General features: G+C 42.7%; 1 protein-coding gene across 1 annotated transcript in view; it reads right to left on the bottom strand.

Annotated features, from left to right (window-relative positions):
- The window catches only part of LOC137361392 (ubiquitin carboxyl-terminal hydrolase 48-like), a gene marked incomplete at its 3' end in the record, with an annotated part of 85,748 nt that overhangs the window by 51,021 nt on the left and 16,659 nt on the right, over window positions 1-18,068 (bottom strand). The window contains exons 2-4 of the mRNA XM_068026264.1: window positions 14,289-14,397; window positions 4,414-4,532; window positions 2,192-2,274 (exon numbers count right to left, since the gene is read on the bottom strand). Of these exons, the coding sequence (XP_067882365.1) occupies window positions 2,192-2,274; window positions 4,414-4,532; window positions 14,289-14,397 (311 nt within the window). The remainder of the gene's footprint in view (window positions 1-2,191; window positions 2,275-4,413; window positions 4,533-14,288; window positions 14,398-18,068) is intronic.

Below are 18,068 nucleotides of genomic sequence, written 5' to 3'. Positions count from 1 at the left end.
GTCTTCAGCCAATCTGATTCACTCCACGTGTTATCAAGAAATGACTGAAGGCACTGGACAAAGCAAAGGCTATGGGCCCCGACAACATTCTGGCAATAGTACTGAAGACTTGTGCTCCTGAACGAGCTGCGCCCCTAGCCAAGCTGTTCCAGTCCAGCTACAACACTGGCATCTATCCGGCAATGTGGAGAATTGCCCCTGTATGTCCTGTGTACAAAAAGCATGACAAATCCAACCAGGCCAATTACTGTCCTATCAGTTTACTCCCGGTCATCAGCAAAGTGATGGAAGGGGTCGCGACAATGCTATCAAGCAGCATTTGCTCGGCAATAACCTGCTCACTGATGCCAGGGCCACTCAACTCCTGACCTCATTACAGCCCTGGTCCAAAATGGACAAAAGAGATGAACTCCAGAGGTGAGGGGAGAGTGACTGCCCTGAACATCAAGGCAGCAATTGACGGAGTATAGCATCAAGGAGCCCGAGCAAAACTGGAGTCAATGGGAATCAGGGAAAAAACTCTCGCCTGGTTGGAGTCATACTTAGCACAAAGGAAGATGGTTGTGGTTGATGGAGGTTAATCATCTCAGTCCCAGGACATCAATGCAGGAGTTCCTCAGAGTAGTGTCCTCGGCCCAACCATCTTCAGCTCTTCATCAATGACCTTCCCTCCGTCATAAGGACAGAAGTGGGGATGTTTGCTGCTGATTGCACAATGTTCAGCACCATTCGCGACTCCTCAGATACTGAAACAGCCCATCTCCATATAAAGCAAGACCTGGACAAAATCCAGGCTTGGGCTGATAAGTGGCATTTAACATTTGCGCCACACAAGTGTCAGGCAACGACCATCTCAAACAAGAGAGTATCTAACCATCTCCCCTTGACGTTCAATGGCATTATCATCGTTGAATCCCCCACTATCAACATCCTGGGGCGGGGGGGGGTCACCATCGAACAGAAACTGAACAGGAGCAGCCACGTAAATGCTGTGGCTGCAAGAGCAGGTCACAGGCTGGGAATTTTGCAGCGAGTAACTCACCTCCTGTCTCCCCAATACCTGCTTACCATCTACAAGGCACAAGTCAACAGTGTGCTGGAATACTCTCCACTTGCCTGGATGGGTGCAGCTCCAACAACACTCAAGAAGCTCGATACCATCCAGGACAAAGCAGCCCACTTGTCTGGAACCTTATCCACCACCTTCAACATTCACTCCCTCCACCACTGACGCACAGTGGCAGCAGTGTATACCATATACAAGATGCACTGCAGCAACTCACCAAGGCTCCTTCAACAGTACCTTTCAAACCTGCGACTGCTACCACCTAGAAGGACAAGGGGCAGCAGATGCATGGGAACATAACCACCTGCAAGTTTCCCTCCAAGCCACACACCATCCTGACTTGGAACTATATCGCTGTTCCTTTACTGTTGCTGGTTCAAAATCCTGGAACTCCCTTCCCAACAGCACTGTTGGTGTAACTATGCTCCAAGGACTGCAGTGGTTCAAGGCAGCAGCTCACCACCACCTTCTCAAGGGCAATTAGGGATGGGTAATAAATACTGCACTGGCCAGTGGCGCCCACATCCCCCGAACGAATAAACAAAAAAACATGGCATTTGTTTTTCCTTCATAAATTTTCCGGCCATTAGAACCCTTACAGGGTTTAAAATGATCTTAAACATACTGTTTATTATAAACATATCTTTGAAAAATCCCACTCCTGTCTTCTGAAATCTCTATCACATTCTAGCATGCCTTTCAGTTCATCTCAAAACTGGCTTTAATATAACTTGAAGTCATCACTGCTTTCTGTTTTGGAGTATTTTGAAACATTGATAATTTCTGATGATTTAGCAATTTTAATCTAGGCCTCATGAAGTTTCACCTTTGCAATTAAAGATATCTTTGTCTTCAACATCCTTTAAAATGATGTGGAAATAAATTCACTTTTGCTTTGAGCAAACAGTATAAACCATGGGAGGACTAATTCAACGCTTGAGCAAATATTTTCATTAACCGAGTGCCAGCTAATAAGCATGTTAATAGGCCGTCAGTGGAAGCAAACATCTAGTTCCCACATAAGATTAATTTGAACTGCATCCTCACAATAAAGGCAAAAGAGCATTTCCAGAAACTGAAATCCAACATCATGACTGTAAGAATTAATATGAAATTGTTCCTTACCTTTCCTTTCAAGGTATGTAGTTAGGTCTAAAACTTCAGGAAAGCTGATGTAAGAGTTTAGTTTTTTCTTATGACCAGTTTGCCTGCAGAAGTTAGATGTGACAAATTCAGTATTGACAAATTCTGATTGTAAAACTTTAGAGACAGAAATTCATCTTGGGCAGTGGCGCAAGATGGGTAGTATCAGTTTGACTGCCCGTTATACACGATGTCTGATATTCTGTTCCATTGCAGTTAATGGCATTAAATATCAAACATTGGGAACAAAGGGCAGCCAATCTAATACTGCCCGTCCTGCGTCACCACCCGAGACAAATTTCTATCCTTTAATGTCTACTAAAAGGCTAAAAGTTACATGGCTACCCAAGTAATTGGACTTAAAAAAAATATTGATGGAAAATCTAAAAATTAACATCGCAAACTCACAAAATTTAAAATTCATAAATGCCATAATTTTCCGTGTTTTTCAGTGATAACTTCCAAAAGGAAATGGATATATCCTTGAAAAGGAAAAAAATGCAGAGCTAAAGGGGAGGAGCAAGAGAGTGGTACTAATTGGATAGCTCTTGCAAAGAGCCAGCACAGGCACAATGGGTTGCCTGGCTTCATTCTGTGCTGTACGACTCTATGATTTTTTAAGCGGTAACAAGCCTGCTGGAGGCTGCATGCTTAAAGCTGTGGATTACTGGAAGGCAACACAGGTGCTGGCTATACACACCAAATACCAAAACGGATCACTGGCAGAATCTACAAGTTTCCAACCTGGATGAGGGAATTGATCAAAACTTCTAAGTACTTCATTGGAAGCCAAACCTGCTATGTGACATTAAGCATTAATCACGGACTTAATGCAACAAACAAAATAGGTTCTCAAATCAAAGTCAACATCGATAATTATGTAGAGTAACAAAGGTCATTACAGAAGACTCAGTAAATTTTTGAGTACCACATTTCTTTAGCAAACTACTCAAAACAGGAATATCAATTTAAATGGAGCTGAATTTTTATCTGCTCTGCATCAATAAAATGAACTGCTGCAAACCACAAGAGAATAATAACTCACGTGTTGTACTGACAATGAATAAACAGTGGCTACTGACTGGGTGTCTCTAAATTCCTAAAGAAGCAGTGTCCCAGTGGTTATACAGGAATTCTGATGATAGCTAGTTCATTTTATGTTAATTGGGAACAAATGCAATAACATACTGCGCTACTAAATCTTTTTGAATAAATGGTAAAAGTCTATAAACGTTTTTGTAAAATTCTGGTATTCTAAATGGGGAAATAATGGTTATTCAGCGTCTCCATTCCACTTAAGGACCAAATTTGACTTTTAAAAAAAAAAATCATCCTTATCCCAGGTGCTTACAGAATATTCTGTTCACATTACTGGCCTTTGTAAGTGGAATGAGTATCACTTTATAAATGCAGTATTAACCCATGCTGTACAGACCAGCAGTGCCTAAATTCAATCCTTCTCTGCGCTGATCTCAGTTTGACCATCTGAAAAGGGCATTGATATTTGCCTCAATGTTCCTAGACAAGATAGTGGGTTAAAAAAAAATAGCCAAGCACATGCACCTGTATGGTGCTTTCTAGTGACAAGTCCTAATGTCACGCAGGATCAGGCACGACTGCAATTTCTCATACCCAATGTGCTGAAATAGCTGTCCATGCTTGTTTTCTGAGATAACACATGAAGAATTGACATTTGAGCAAGGTAATGAAGGGCAAGCAGCAGCCTCTGGCAGGGCTCCAGCAAGAGGGGCAGAGAGTGAGAAAAACAAGGCAGAGTGATTCACAGTGATCTTATTCTATGAGAGGAGAGATCATCTTCTAACCACCACCCCAACCTATGATGTGTCAAACACAAATTGTATATAGGTGAGTTAATTCACAAGCTACACGCCGAAGTGTGGACAAATGTATACTTCCATAAATACATTCACTCATCCGTGAAAGTGGATATTAAGTTTCAACTGTTATCACAAATTATAATCATAAAATCGCACTGAAGTTTTTTCCAGAGTGACAATTTCAATACTTTTCTGATGCATATGTTCTACCACAAGCCTTGACATTATGCAGTAAGTCATAGTTTGGAAACTGACTGCATGGACAATTATACCAAAGTAAACATTTATGTTCTAGGAAAACCAACACGAATATTTACTGATCATGCTTTCAGCAAATTGAAAGCGACTGACCTGTCAAAGACAAACCTCAAAAGCTGCAAATTGAGTGTTCTCGGAAGGCTGAGTAGTTTAATTTTTCTGGTGGCATTCTGTTTGTCCTGACATTCATCACAAAAGTACCTGTTATCCCCTTCCAGCTTTTCCTCCTGCAAGAAAATTCAAGATCAGTGCAAGGACTCTAAAAAGGGAGTAAAAACATGCAAAACAAATTTTACATGCATCAGTTGGTTCCCCTAAATAGTGAATGCTATATGCATTTTCATTTTCATTACCAAGCTATGGGAGACTTCGATTCAATCCACAATGTAACCGTTACCTGTCACCTGTCACTTTCATTCTCCGCCCCACTGCAACCTCTCTGTTCTTGGTCTCCTACACTGTTCTAATGAAGCTCAGCATAAGCACGAGGAACAGCACCCCATCTCATCATTCGATGAGGCACTTTACAGCCTTCTGGACTCAGTTCAACAATTTCAGATCATAGCCACTGTCGCCATTTGTTTGGACAGCAACTGTTGGTGATGATTCTGCAATTCCCATTTACATGTCCTCTAGAGCCATCTTTTGTTTCTTTACTTATCCCATTGCCATCCCGCCTTTGTCTTGAACCATCATCCCTTCAGTCATTTAATCTCTCCTGTTTTCCATTTTGAAACAGATCTTCCCTTTCATTCTTTATCCCCTTTCCCTGTCTCTGTATTTGCTTAAAACCTGATACATCTCTAACTTTTTCAGTTCTGGTGAAAGGTCATCAACCTGAAATGTTAACTTTATTTCTCTCTCCACAGATGCTGCCTGACTTGCTGAGTATTTTGTTTTTATTTCAGATTTCCAGCACCTGCAGTATGTTGCTTTGGTATGAGAGATTTTCTACACTTCAACTTTGCAAAAGAAGTTGCACTTCAATTGTAAAAATGTAATAGCAAACACTTTTTGCAATACCACAGAACTTAGATGGCTGTTGCGAATATTTTTTTTTATGTCAAACCCATTGCAATAAAGGCTAACCATACCATTTACCTTTCTAATTGCTTGCAGTACCTGCAGGTTAACTTTGTGATTTGAGAACAAGTACTCCCAAATCCCTTTGCATATTAACATCTACCAGTGTCTCACCTTTTAAAAAATATTCTGTTTCCATTCTTCCTACCAAAATGGAAAATCTCACTTGGCCACATCGTACTCCATTATACTGTCACCTTTGGTTCAGTTGGTGGCACTCTTGCCTCTGAGTCACAAGGTTCCTGGTTCGAGTCCCACTCCAGGGCTTGAGCTCTAAAATCAAGGCTGACACTCCAGCATAGTAGTGAGGGAGCCCTGCACTGTTGGAGGTGCCAGCTTTCAGATGAGATGTTAAACCGAGGTCCCACCTTCTTGTTCGGGTGCATGTATAAGACCCCATGGTACTATTTTGAAGAACTGCAGGGAAGTTATCCCCAGTGTTCTGGACAATATTTATCCCTCAATCACAAGAAATAGGAGCAGGAGTAGACCATCTGACCCATCGAGCCTGCTGCACCATTCAATATGATCATGGCTGATCTTAGGCTTCAACTCCACTTTCCTGCCCACTCACCATATCCTTTGATTCCCTGAGACAAAAATCTGTCTATCCCGCCTTAAATGTGTTCAATGATGCAGCAAGCACAACCCTCTAGGGTAGAGAATTCAAAAGATTCACAACCCTTTGAGTGAAGTAATTTCTCCTCAGCTCAATCCTAAATGATCGGCCCCTTATCTGATACTGTGCCCCACTGTCGACCAGTGGAAACAATCTCTCAGCGTCTACCCTATCCAGCCCCTTCAGAATCTTGTATATTTCAATGAGATGGCCTCTCATTCTTCTAAACTCCAGAGAGTATAGGCCCAATTTACTTAGTCTCCCATCATAGGACAACCTCTTCATCCCAGGGACCAATTTAATGAACCTTCGCTTTACTACCTCCAACGCATGTATATCCTTTTTTAAATGTGGAGACCAAAACTCTGCACAGTACTCCAGATGTGGTCTCATCAAAGCTCTGTACATGTAGCAAGACTTCCTTATACCTGTACTCCAACCCCCTTGCAATTAAGGCCAACATGCCATTTCCCTTCCTAATTGCTTGCTGTACCTGCATGCTAACTTTCTAGATTCCTTGTACAAGCACACCCAAGTCTCGATGAACATCTGCTGCTTTTCTATTCTTATGGCCAAAGTGAATTACTTCACACTTCCCTACAGTATACTCATCTGCCATCTTGTTGCCCACTCACTTAACCTGTCTTTATCTCTTTGCAGCCTGTGTCCTCCCCACAGCCTGCGTTTCCACCTACCATCGTATTGTCAGCAAACATAGATACATTAATCTCTCTTCATCTAAGTCATTAATATAGATTGGAAATAGCTGAGGCCCCAGCACTGATTCTTGCAGCACTCCACTTTTCACTGCCTGCCAACCTGAAAATGCCTCGTTTATGCCCACCCGTTGCTTCCTGCTCGTTAAAATGACCTTCCTTCAATCATAATGTCAGAAGTGGGGATGTTCGCTGATGACTGCACAATGTTCAGCACCATTCGCGACTCCTCAGATATTGAAGCAGTCAGTGTAGAAATGCAACAAGACCTGGACAATATCCAGATAAGTGGCAAGTAACATTTGTGCCACACAAGTGCCAGGCAATGACCATCTCCAACAAGAGAGAATCTAACCATCTCCTCTTGACATTCAATGGCATTACCATCGCTGAATCCCCCACTATCAACATCCTAGGGGCTACCATTGACCAGAAACTGAACTGGAGCAGCCATATAAATACCGTGGCTACAAGAGCAGGTCAGAGGCTAGGAATCCTACAGCGAGTAACTCACCTCCTGACTCCCCAAAGCTGTCCACCATCTACAAGGCAAAAGTCAGGAGTGTGATGCAATACTCTCCACTTGCCTGGATGGGTGCAGCTCCAACAACACTCAAGAAGCTCGACACCATCCAGGCCAAAGCAGCCTACTTGATTGGCACCCCATCTACAAACATTCACTTCTTCCACCACTGACGCACAGTGGCAGCAGTGTGTACCATCTCCAAGATGCACTCCAAGGCTCCTTAGACAGCACCTTCCAAACCCGTGACCTCTACCAACTAGAAGGACAAGGGCAGCAAATGCATGTGAACACCACCACCTGCAAGTTCCCATCCAAGTCACACACCATCCTGACTTGGAACTATATTGCCGTTCCTTCACAGTCGCTGGGTCAAAATCCTGGAACTCCCTTCCTAACAGCACTGTGGGTATACCTACCCCAAATGGACTGCAGCGGTTCAAGAAGGCAGCTCACCACCACCTTCTCAAGGGCAATTAGGGATGGGCAATAAATGCTGACCTGGTCAGCGACGCCCAAATCCCATGAATGAATTAAAAAAAATCAATCCTCTATACACGCTGATATATTACCGCTCAACTCCATAAGCCCTTATCTTGCCAATTGACCTTTTGTGTGACACCTTATCAAATGCCTTTTGGAAATCTAGGTATTGATTCCCCTTTATCGACCCTACTAGTTACCCTACTCGAGCAAAAAACTCTAAATATTTCCCTTTTGTAAAAACATGTTGACTTGTCCCAATTAACACCAAAAAAACAGGTTATCTGGTCATTATCACACTGCTGTTTGTGGGAGTTTGTTGCACACATACTGGTTGCTTCGCTTCCTGCATTACAACAGTGACTACATTTCAAAAAGTACTTCAGTGGCTGTAAAGCAGTTTGAGACGGCCGGTGGTTGTGAAGGTGCTATATAAGTGCAAGTCTTTCTTTTCCTTCTTGCCCAATCACGTAACAGATCTTTTTTTCCTGCGCAGCATCTTTGCGTCCTCCTCACAGCTTATTTTCACACCTAGCTTTGTACCATCAGCAAATTTGGATATTTTACACGGTCCCCTTGTCTAAATAATTAATAAAGACTGTAAATAGCTGAGGCCCAAGCACGGATCCTTGCTGCACTCCACTAGTTGTACCCTGCCATCTGGAAAATGCCGCGTTTATTCTTTCTGGTTTCCACCTGTTAGCCAAACCTCAAGCCATAATCTTATGCAACAACCTCGTGTGACACCTTTTAGAATGCCTTTTGAAAATTCAATTACACTACATTCACTGGTTACCCGTTATCTACTCTGCTAGTTGCACCCTTAAAAAACCCTTAACAGATTAGTCAAACACAATTTCCCCTTCATAATACATGCTGATTCTGCTTCTAATGTGATTTTCCAGTGGCCTGTTACCATGCGCTTTATAATAGATACCAGTATTTTTTCTACTTTTTTTTTTAAAAAGTGCATTCATGGCAAGACCAGTATTTATCACCCATCCCAATTGCCCTCGAGAAGGTGGTGGTGAGCTACCTTCTTGTCAAATGAGTAGTTTGCTAGGCATTTCAGAGTCAACTACATTACTGTGGGTCTGGAGTTACACATAGACCAAATCCGGTTAAGGATAACAGGTTTCCTTCTCTAAAGGACATTAGCGAACCAGAAACAATCAGATTGTTATATGGTCACCATTACTGAAACTAGTTTTTTATTCTAGATTTGTTTAATTAACTGAGTTGAAATTCCCCAGTTCCTCAGTTAGTCCAGTAAGATAATGACTATTGTTACTACAGGCTAAGTAACCTATAATTCATAGTTTTCTCTCACCCTCCTTTCTTGGACAGTGGGGTTACATTTGCTACCTTCCAATTTATGGGGACTATTCTGGAATCGAGGGAATTCTGGATGATCACAACCGATGCATATGTTATCGCTGCAGTCACCCCTTTTAAAACCCGAGGATGCCGGACATTAGGTCCAAGGGATATGTTGGCTTTTAATCCCATTAATTTCTCCAGTGTGTTTTCTTTACTAATTGTCACTCTTATGAGAAGTGTGACGATGAAAAAATTATGGTCTAAAACTGGAGAGTTATAAAAATTGATTTTACCTTCTTTTTAAAAAATGGACAATGCTGCTAAAAATGGTCATCGAAGGTAAATGACCTAACCTTTGTATATTCAAACTGTCTGACAGATACAAAGGAATACCTTTTGAGCTGGGAGGGGTCAATTACACCCACCCTAAAACATCCCTGACTTGAATGGGTTCTTCTGAAACAAACAAGGTATAAAGTGGAAGCATCATAACCAGATTATTCTCATCCTGAATGCACTGAGAGACACTTTTGAATTGAATGGGTTCTTCTAAAACAGAGGTGTGAAGTAGCCACATCCTAGGCCATTGTTGGTCACCACAGGGAGGGAGAACCACAACTCCCAACACAGGCAAAGGTGTAAAACCTTTTTTTGAACTTAAAGGTAGCTCTCTGATGGGTTTACTGTGACCCCCTGAAACCTACCCCACTTCCAACCACTTACCCCTTTTCCTCTCCATCTGTCTCCAGTGTGTGCGCGCGCGGGGCATGTGGATGCAGTTGCGACAATTTCGGATTAAGGCGTATTGATCAAAAATAACCTATTTTCTGCTTTAAACCTACAAGAAAACCTGCTGCTGTCTGTTTATTTGACAAATAAAATACAAAGGGGTTAAACCATGACAAAAAAACACTTGCTGCTTCAGGTGGAAGTTGAACAATGGGATTCACCCAAACCCCTCACCACCTGGCCATAACATATTAATTACTTTATACTCCTGACTCTCATTGGATCCTTAGTTTCCCACAATTTATGGTGTGCTTTTTGTCTTCCACTGTGAAGGCAAATACAAAATATTTGGCTCACTCTCTGCCAACTCCTTATTCCCCATTACTTTTCCTGTCTCTGTTTCTAAGAGACTCAAGTTTACTTATGCTAAACTCTTCCTTTTTACATACTTGTAGAACTCTTAGTCTGTCTTTATATTTCTTGCTAGCTTACTCTCATTCTATTTTCTCTTTCTTCATCAATTTATTGGTCATCGGATTTTTAAAACCCTCCCAATCCACAGGCTTGCTACTTTTTTGGCAACGTCGTAATCAAAAGCTATTCTTAACTTTTTACTTTTCAGTGGTGTTTTTATTCCTCAAGGGAATGTATATTCCATTGAGAATTATGAACTTTAGAAGTTTTCCATTTCTTATCGACCTTCTCTTTGGCCTCTCGGGAGACAATGGGTAAGCAACTGGAGGTGGTCAGTGGTTTGTGGAGCAGCGCCTGGAGTGGCTATAAAGGCCAATACTAGAGTGACAGACTCTTCCACAGGTAAAATTGGTTGCCAGGGCTGTTTCGCAGTTGGCTCTCCCCTTTTAATTTTTTTTATTTAGAGATGCAGCACTGAAACAGGCTCTTCGGCCCACCGAGTCTGTGCCATCAACCACCCATTTATACTAATCCTACTAATGCTCATCCCATATTCCTACCATATCCCCACCTGTCTCTATGTTCCCCTACCACCTACCTATACTAGGGGCAATTTATAATAGCCAATTTACCTATCAACCTGCAAGTCTTTGGTGGTGGGAGGAAACCGGAGCACCCAGTGAAAACCCACGCAGACACAGGGAGAACTTGCAAACCCCGCACAGGCAGTACCCAGAACTGAACCCGGGTCGCTGGAGCTGTGAGGCTTCGGTGCTAACCACTGCGCCACCCTTGCGCTTCTGTCTTTTTTCCTGCCAACTGCTAAGTCTCTTCGACTCGCCACACTTTAGCCCCACCTTTATGGCTGCCCGCCAGCTCTCGTGATCGCTGGCAACTGACTCCCACGACTTGTGATCAATGTCACAGGACTTCATGTCGCGTTTGCAGACGTCTTTAAAGCGGAGACATGGACGGCCGGTGGGTCTGATACCAGTGACGAGCTCGCTGTACATGTGTCCTTGGGGATCCTGCCATCTTCCATGCGGCTCACATGGCCAAGCCACCTCAAGCGCCACTGACTCAGTAGGGAGTATAAGCTGGGGATGTTGGCCGCCTCGAGGACTTCTGTGTTGGAGATACGGTCCTGCCACCTGATGCCAAAGATTCTCCGGAGGCAGTGAAGATGGAATGAATTGAGACGTCGCTCTTGGCTGACATACTTTGTCCAGGCCTCACTGCCATAGAGCAAGGTACTGAGGACACAGGCTTGATACACTCGGACCTTTGTGTTCTGTGTCAGTGCGCCATTTTCCCACACTCTCTTGGCCAGTCTGGACATAGCAGTGGAAGCCTTACCCATGCGCTTGTTGATTTCTGCATCTAGGGACAGGTTACTGGTGATAGTTGAGCCTAGGTAGGTGAACTCTTGAACCACTTCCAGAGCGTGGTCGCCAATATTGATGGATGGAACATTTCTGACGTCCTGCCCCATGATGTTCGTTTTCTTGAGGCTGATGGTTAGGCCAAATTCGTTGCAGGCAGCCACAAACCTGTCGATGAGTCTCTGCAGACACTCTTCAGTGTGAGATGTTAATACAGCATCGTCAGCAAAGAGAAGTTCCCTGATGAAGACTTTCCGTACTTTCTCTACCATCGCATCTTTTAATCTAATTTCCCAATCTACCTCAGCAAACAACTGGCTCTATTTACATTTAAGTCCCTAGTTTCAGACTTAACCACATCACACTCAAACTTAATATGAAATTCTATATCATGATCACTCTTCCACAAAGAATCCTTTACTATAAGATTATCAATAAACACTGCCTCATTACACAATACTAGATCTTAAATAGCCTGTTCCCCAGCTGGTTCCTCAACATAGTGATCTACAAAACTGTCTCGAGTGCATTCCATGAACTCATCCTCCAAACTACTTCTGCAAATTTAGTTTACCCAGTCTATAAGATGATTAAAGACTTCAGGATAATTACATTACTCTTGTTAATAGTCTTCTAATTCCCTGATTTATACTCTGTCTAATACAATAATTACTATCAGGGGCCTATAAACTACACGCCAGTATTTTCTGCCCCTTGTTATTTCTTACCCTCTACCCATACGGATTCTATATCCTGATTTTCTGGACTAAGACCCTTTCTCCCTACTGCCTTTACCTCATTCTTAATTATCAGGGGTAACCCATCTTCATTTCAATTTTCCCTATCTTTTCTAAAAGTCAAGTACCCTGGAATATTTAGTTCCCAACCTTGGTTACCCTGCAACCACATCTTAGTAATGGCTATTAGATCAAACCCAATTATCTCTATTTGTGCCACAAATTCATCTATCTTGTTACAAATGCTTCACGCATTCAGATACGCCTTGAATTTTAACTACTTTTTCCTGATGTGACCTTAGTCACTAATGCCCGATTACTGTAATTGAACTTTATCCTTTCCCGACACAATCTGCTTGATTTTACCCAAAAATCACAACTCTGCTCTGCAGCCTTGACTTTTCTCTTCACTTATAAATTTACCCTTACCTGAATTCTCCCTCCTTTTCATTAGTTTAAAGCCTATCTACCATCCCAGTTATTCCTTTCACTAAGACATTGGTCTCAGCCCAGTTTAAGTGCAGTCTGCCCAATGGAACAGCTCTCTCTTTCCCCCAGTATTGGTGCCAGTGCCCCATGAATTGAAACCTCTGCCTCCCACATCTCTCTTGCAGCCATGCATTTCACCTTTAATCTGTTTGTCCCTATGCCAATTAGCACGTGGCTCAGGTAGAAATGCAGAGATTACTATATTTGAGTTCTGCAAAGTACCCAGCTTCATCACCCCAGGAATTTCTATTGCCAGTTTTTGCCGTTCAGGTTTAGCCTGCAAGTTTGTGGGGTTCCTCACTTGGCCTTCAGACTGGTTATGTTTCCAGCTTGGCCAACCTAGCTCCACCACTGATAGAACTAGGAACAACGTTGTCAGCAAATCAGCTTCACTTCATTTCATTCTTCAGTTACGAACAGGCTTTCAGATGTGTGCGCTCTTGCAAATACGACCATATTGAATACTGAAGTATTCAAATCCTTTACAGAATTTATATTAATTCTAGACTAAACAGATTTGAATTGCTAGCATAAACCCTCTGCAAACTAAGTCAAATTATACAAATTTATTTCTAGGAAACATCAATATACTGTTCGCATTGGGCCTTAAAAATGTCAGGTGCCTAAAAATGAGAGCAAAGAATATGAAAACTCAACTGAAACAGGCACAGAGGCCATATTAATGGGGAAGGTGCAGGAGGTGCTGAAAATGGCCAAAGAACCAAAGTACCCCAGTTCCTGTCTGGCAACCAACAGCCCGGCTGGTGAGTAGGAGGGAATACTAGCAGTAGGAGACCACAGTCAGGGACCATTAGGAATGGACCCTGGCAACTGAGGGGTGGGGTGAGATGGAAGCAAGATCGACAATGCCGGGGTGGGGGGGGGTGGTGTGGAGTTCAGCAATCAGTAAAGCTGGGGGTAGGTTGGCATTGGTAAGGATGCTTCGGTCACCAATCGGGGAGGGGCCTGCGATCAGGAGGGCTGGAGAGGTCTGGGGGAGCACTCCTACTCCTCCTGACCCAAAAGGAGTGTTGAAAGAGCCATTTACTTTGCAGAACTGGTAGTTCTCCCCTCAGTACAGCTGCCAGAAATCTCTCAACTCACGACTCCCCATTGCTTTCTGGTAAATTGAACTCACTGCGCTGATGACATCATGATTTTGGTATGGTAATAGGCCTACATCTGCCTTTGGGAGATCCTTGCCCTTGCCCTGAATTATGCACTTCAAAATTTAAAGGCATGGTAATGGGGCTGGGTTGCCAAAAATTGATACTATAAATCCCTCCAATCGTCTCCTACTTGTCTGAGTCAGGCTAAATGAAAAAATGCAACCACTTTTGAGTGGGGGGAAAAAGCTGTAAAATTCGTGAAATTCAGGTGGACTCCACAATTAATTCTGTATTATACAAATCAGTAAGGTGGGTAGGAAAATATACGGCAGAATACAAATTATGGGGCCTTTTTACCCATTACTAGATGCTAAGGTACCTTCAGAAATTCTTCAACACAATCTGTCAGTTGCTTGTGTCCTTGGATATTTAACTCCAGTTCATAAAAACGAGATAACAGCTTAGACTCCCGCCCGCACTGATTACACCTGAAATTAGAGAGAGATATTCCTAATTATTTGAAAAATGCACTAGTATAATAGAAATCATAATTCAGTATATGGAACTCATCTTCTATATTACATGTACTTGGAATATAAGATGTTGAATCAAGCAGCTATTAGATTTCCATCTGGTTCACCAAGAATTTAACTCATTTCAAACAGGTGAATATTTGGTCAGAACACTCTTCCTATCAAAGAAGGATCTCAGTCTTGCTAACAATTACCATTTCACAAATTCTGCTTGGTCACAGATGAACAAATCAATCTCTCTCAAAAGTTAGATAAAAAGTGGTGTTTCATTGTTCTGAATGTCAACAAAAAATACTTAGCTGGTTTGTGCAACTACTGTTAAGCTGCCAGTCGTCAGTGTTATTTATGTCGACAGATCATTTGCACCACTTAACGCACAGGGAGGCAGATTGAAGACGTAGCTACTCGACGGAAACGTCATGTTATTTGAAAATAAGATGGAGAGTTGCAGAAAACACAAAAGCACTAAAATGCCTTCAGCAAAATGACAACTTGCATTTATATAGTGCCCTTAACATAGTAAAAAGTCCCAAGGCACTTCACAAGGGCATAATCAAGCAAAACCTGACACTGGGCCAAAAGGCAGAAGGAGACATTAGGCGATCAAACACTTGGACAAAGGGGTGGTTTGAAGGAGCACTTTAATGAGGATACAGAGGTATAGAGAGGAGTGAATTCCAGACCTTAGGGGCCCAGATAGCTGAAGGCACGACTCTCATTGGTAGAGCAAAAGGAGGTAGGTGTGCAATGTGCTCGATGAAGGTTTCAACAACAGATGGGCTGAGACAGAAGTAAAAATGGGCAATATTATGGAGATGGAAGCAGTCAGTCTTGGGATGGACAGGATCTGGGGTCAGAAGCTCAGCTCAGGGTCAAATAGGAGAGCAAAGTACAAACAGTCCGATGCAAGGTCACAGACCTGAAACATTGACGCTGTTCCTCCCTACACAGATGCTGCTAGACCTGCTGAGTATTTTCAGCACTTTCTGCTTTTATTACAAACAGTCTGATTCAGCTTACGACAATGGCCAGGGAGGAGATGGAATCAGTGGCTTGGGAATGGAGATTGTGACGAGAGCTACAAACAATGGCTTTGCTGGTCCCAACGTTTAATTGGAAGAAACTTCTGCTCATCCAAGACTGGATGTTGGCGTGTGAGCCAAGCACCAAAGGATCAATATTTTTTTTGCAAACAGTCTCTCATCTAGTTTGAATTATCATGAGTTTTGGTGATAAGAATCAATTAACAGACTATGTTGTTTGTGATTTTTCCAACAGTTTGGACCACAAAGAGTACAAGTTTTTGCACCATCAACCCTTTTGTCATTTAATCTCTCCTTCCTTCTATCCTATTACATACCTTCCCTTTTGTTCTTTTCTCCCCCTTCCCTCTTTCTCTGCCTCTATACTTGCTTAAAATCTGTTTCATCTCTTAACCAGTTCTCCCTCCACAGAAGCTGCCTGACAGGACTTGTGCACAAAAATCAAAACTGACACTCCAGTACTGAGGGAGTGCTGCACTGTCAGAGGTGCCGTCTTTCGGATGAAACATTAAAACAAGGCTGCCCTCTCAGGTGGATGTAAAAGACCCCATGGCACTTTTAACAGGGGAGTTGCCCCTGAAGTCCTGGCCAATATTTATCCCTCAAGCAAATTCACAAAAACAGACCATCTGTTTGTAGGAACTTGCTGCGTGCAAATTGGCTGCCACATTTCCTACATTACAACAGTAACTATACTTCAAAAAAATTTCATTGAATGTAAAGTGCTTTGGGAAGTCCTGTGGTTGCTAAAGACACTATATAAATGCAAGGTTTTCTTTCTTTTACTCAGTATTCCCAGCATTTTTTGTTTTTAATTACAGGTTTTTCATTGGACATTCTGTCAATGATCATCTTAGGTAAAAGCTGATTTAGCCTAAAGCTAATTCCTTATAAACTGCTGGGAAGATAGCTTAAAAATTTGCTCATGGTAAAATCCTTTATCACAGGGACAGAAGCAGAGCTCCATTTTGCCACAAACAGGATTTTCTTTTGCATATGATAGTCCATGTATTGTAAAATGAGTTCCTTTGACTTTTAGGCTGATAAACACGACTCAAAACTGCCTATAATTAGTAACTGGTTTTGAGAGGACATGTTGTCAGTGTGGTTGGTGGGGTTGGGGGGGGTATCAATGCCTGTAATCAGAATCTAAAAATCAGCGAGTTTGTTTAGCCATTCTCACATTTTTGAAATGTTAACTAGTTTGAGCTCACAGCCAGGTTTCCAGGGCAAACAACCAAGAGACTGCATGAATTCATAACTTATCTACTTGAAATAATGGTTGTGCTGATTGCCTGACTGTGAAGAATGTCTTTGATCTTCAAGGAAACTGCAATTTGGAAGCATTGCAGAATTGTACAAGCGCTGGGAGTTTCCATACACCTCCCTGCTACTTGCTGCATGTTTCATACAAGGTGACGAAGAGGAGGGGCTTCATCAGTGACTCAATTCAAGAGTTATTGAACAAAGCTCCCTCTGCTGAAATAGTTCATGCTTCATTTAAGTCAAATCGTTGATTGCTACTTTCTTGCTGCGTCTTTCTCCTTCTGTACAATTATAATACCAGCAAACCAATTTGACCATTAGTTTTAATGTTGAATATAACAATCAGCCAGTGTTTTTTTCCACTGCTCAAATTGTGAAGAACCAGGTGAGCAGCCAAGTGATCTCTGATGCTTAAAAATCTGATTAGAACGGTAATGGTAAGTCTAGTGGAGTGCTATCCCATTCGTGGCGTGTGTCACAGTGCAAGTTTCAGTTCACAGAAGACACAGGTCTGCTTATAAGAACTCACTTTTCACTGTGATTCTGAATTAGTAGTGTTTGTATGGCACCTGAATTATAATAACCAAAGTGCACCTTTTAGTTTAGATCATCACCAATGTTCCATTTAAGCTGTGCACCAAACCGAAAGTCTTCACATATGCCGTGCACAAGACGGCATTTTAAGGTTACTGCATGTGCATGGCCGCACACTAAAATCTTTTTTTTTTAATTCATTCATGGGATGTGGGCGTCACCGGCTATGCCAGCATTTATTGCCCATCCCTAACTGCCCTGGAGAAGATGGTGATGAGCTGCCTTCTTGAACCGCTGCAGTCCATGTGAGGTAGGTACACCCACAGTGCTGTTAGGAAGGGAGTTCCACGATTTTGACCCAGCGACAGTGAAGGAACGGCGATATAGTCCCAAGTCAGGATGGTGTGTGACTTGGATGGGAACTTGCAGGTGGTGATGTTCCCATGCATCTGCTGCTCTTGTCCTTTGAGGTGGTAGAGGTCGCGGGTTTGGAAGGTGCTGTCTAAGGAGCCTTGGTGTGTTGCTGCAGTGCATCTTGTGGATGGTGCACACTGCTGCCACTGTGCGTCAGTGGTGGAGGGAGTGAACGTTTGTGCATGGTGTGCCAATCAAGTGGGCTGCTTTGTTCTGGATGGTGTCGAGCTTCTTGAGTGTTGTTGGAGCTGCACCCATCCAGGCAAGTGGAGAGTATTTCATCACACTCCTTACTTGTGCCTTGTAGATGGTGGACAGGCTTTGGGGAGTCAGGAGGTGAGTTACTCGCCGCAGGATTCCTAGCCTCTG

Source organism: Heterodontus francisci, unplaced genomic scaffold (genome assembly GCF_036365525.1).
Source record: "Heterodontus francisci isolate sHetFra1 unplaced genomic scaffold, sHetFra1.hap1 HAP1_SCAFFOLD_1366, whole genome shotgun sequence".
Lineage (NCBI taxonomy): Eukaryota > Metazoa > Chordata > Chondrichthyes > Heterodontiformes > Heterodontidae > Heterodontus > Heterodontus francisci.
This window is presented reverse-complemented; position numbering and strand designations above follow the sequence as displayed.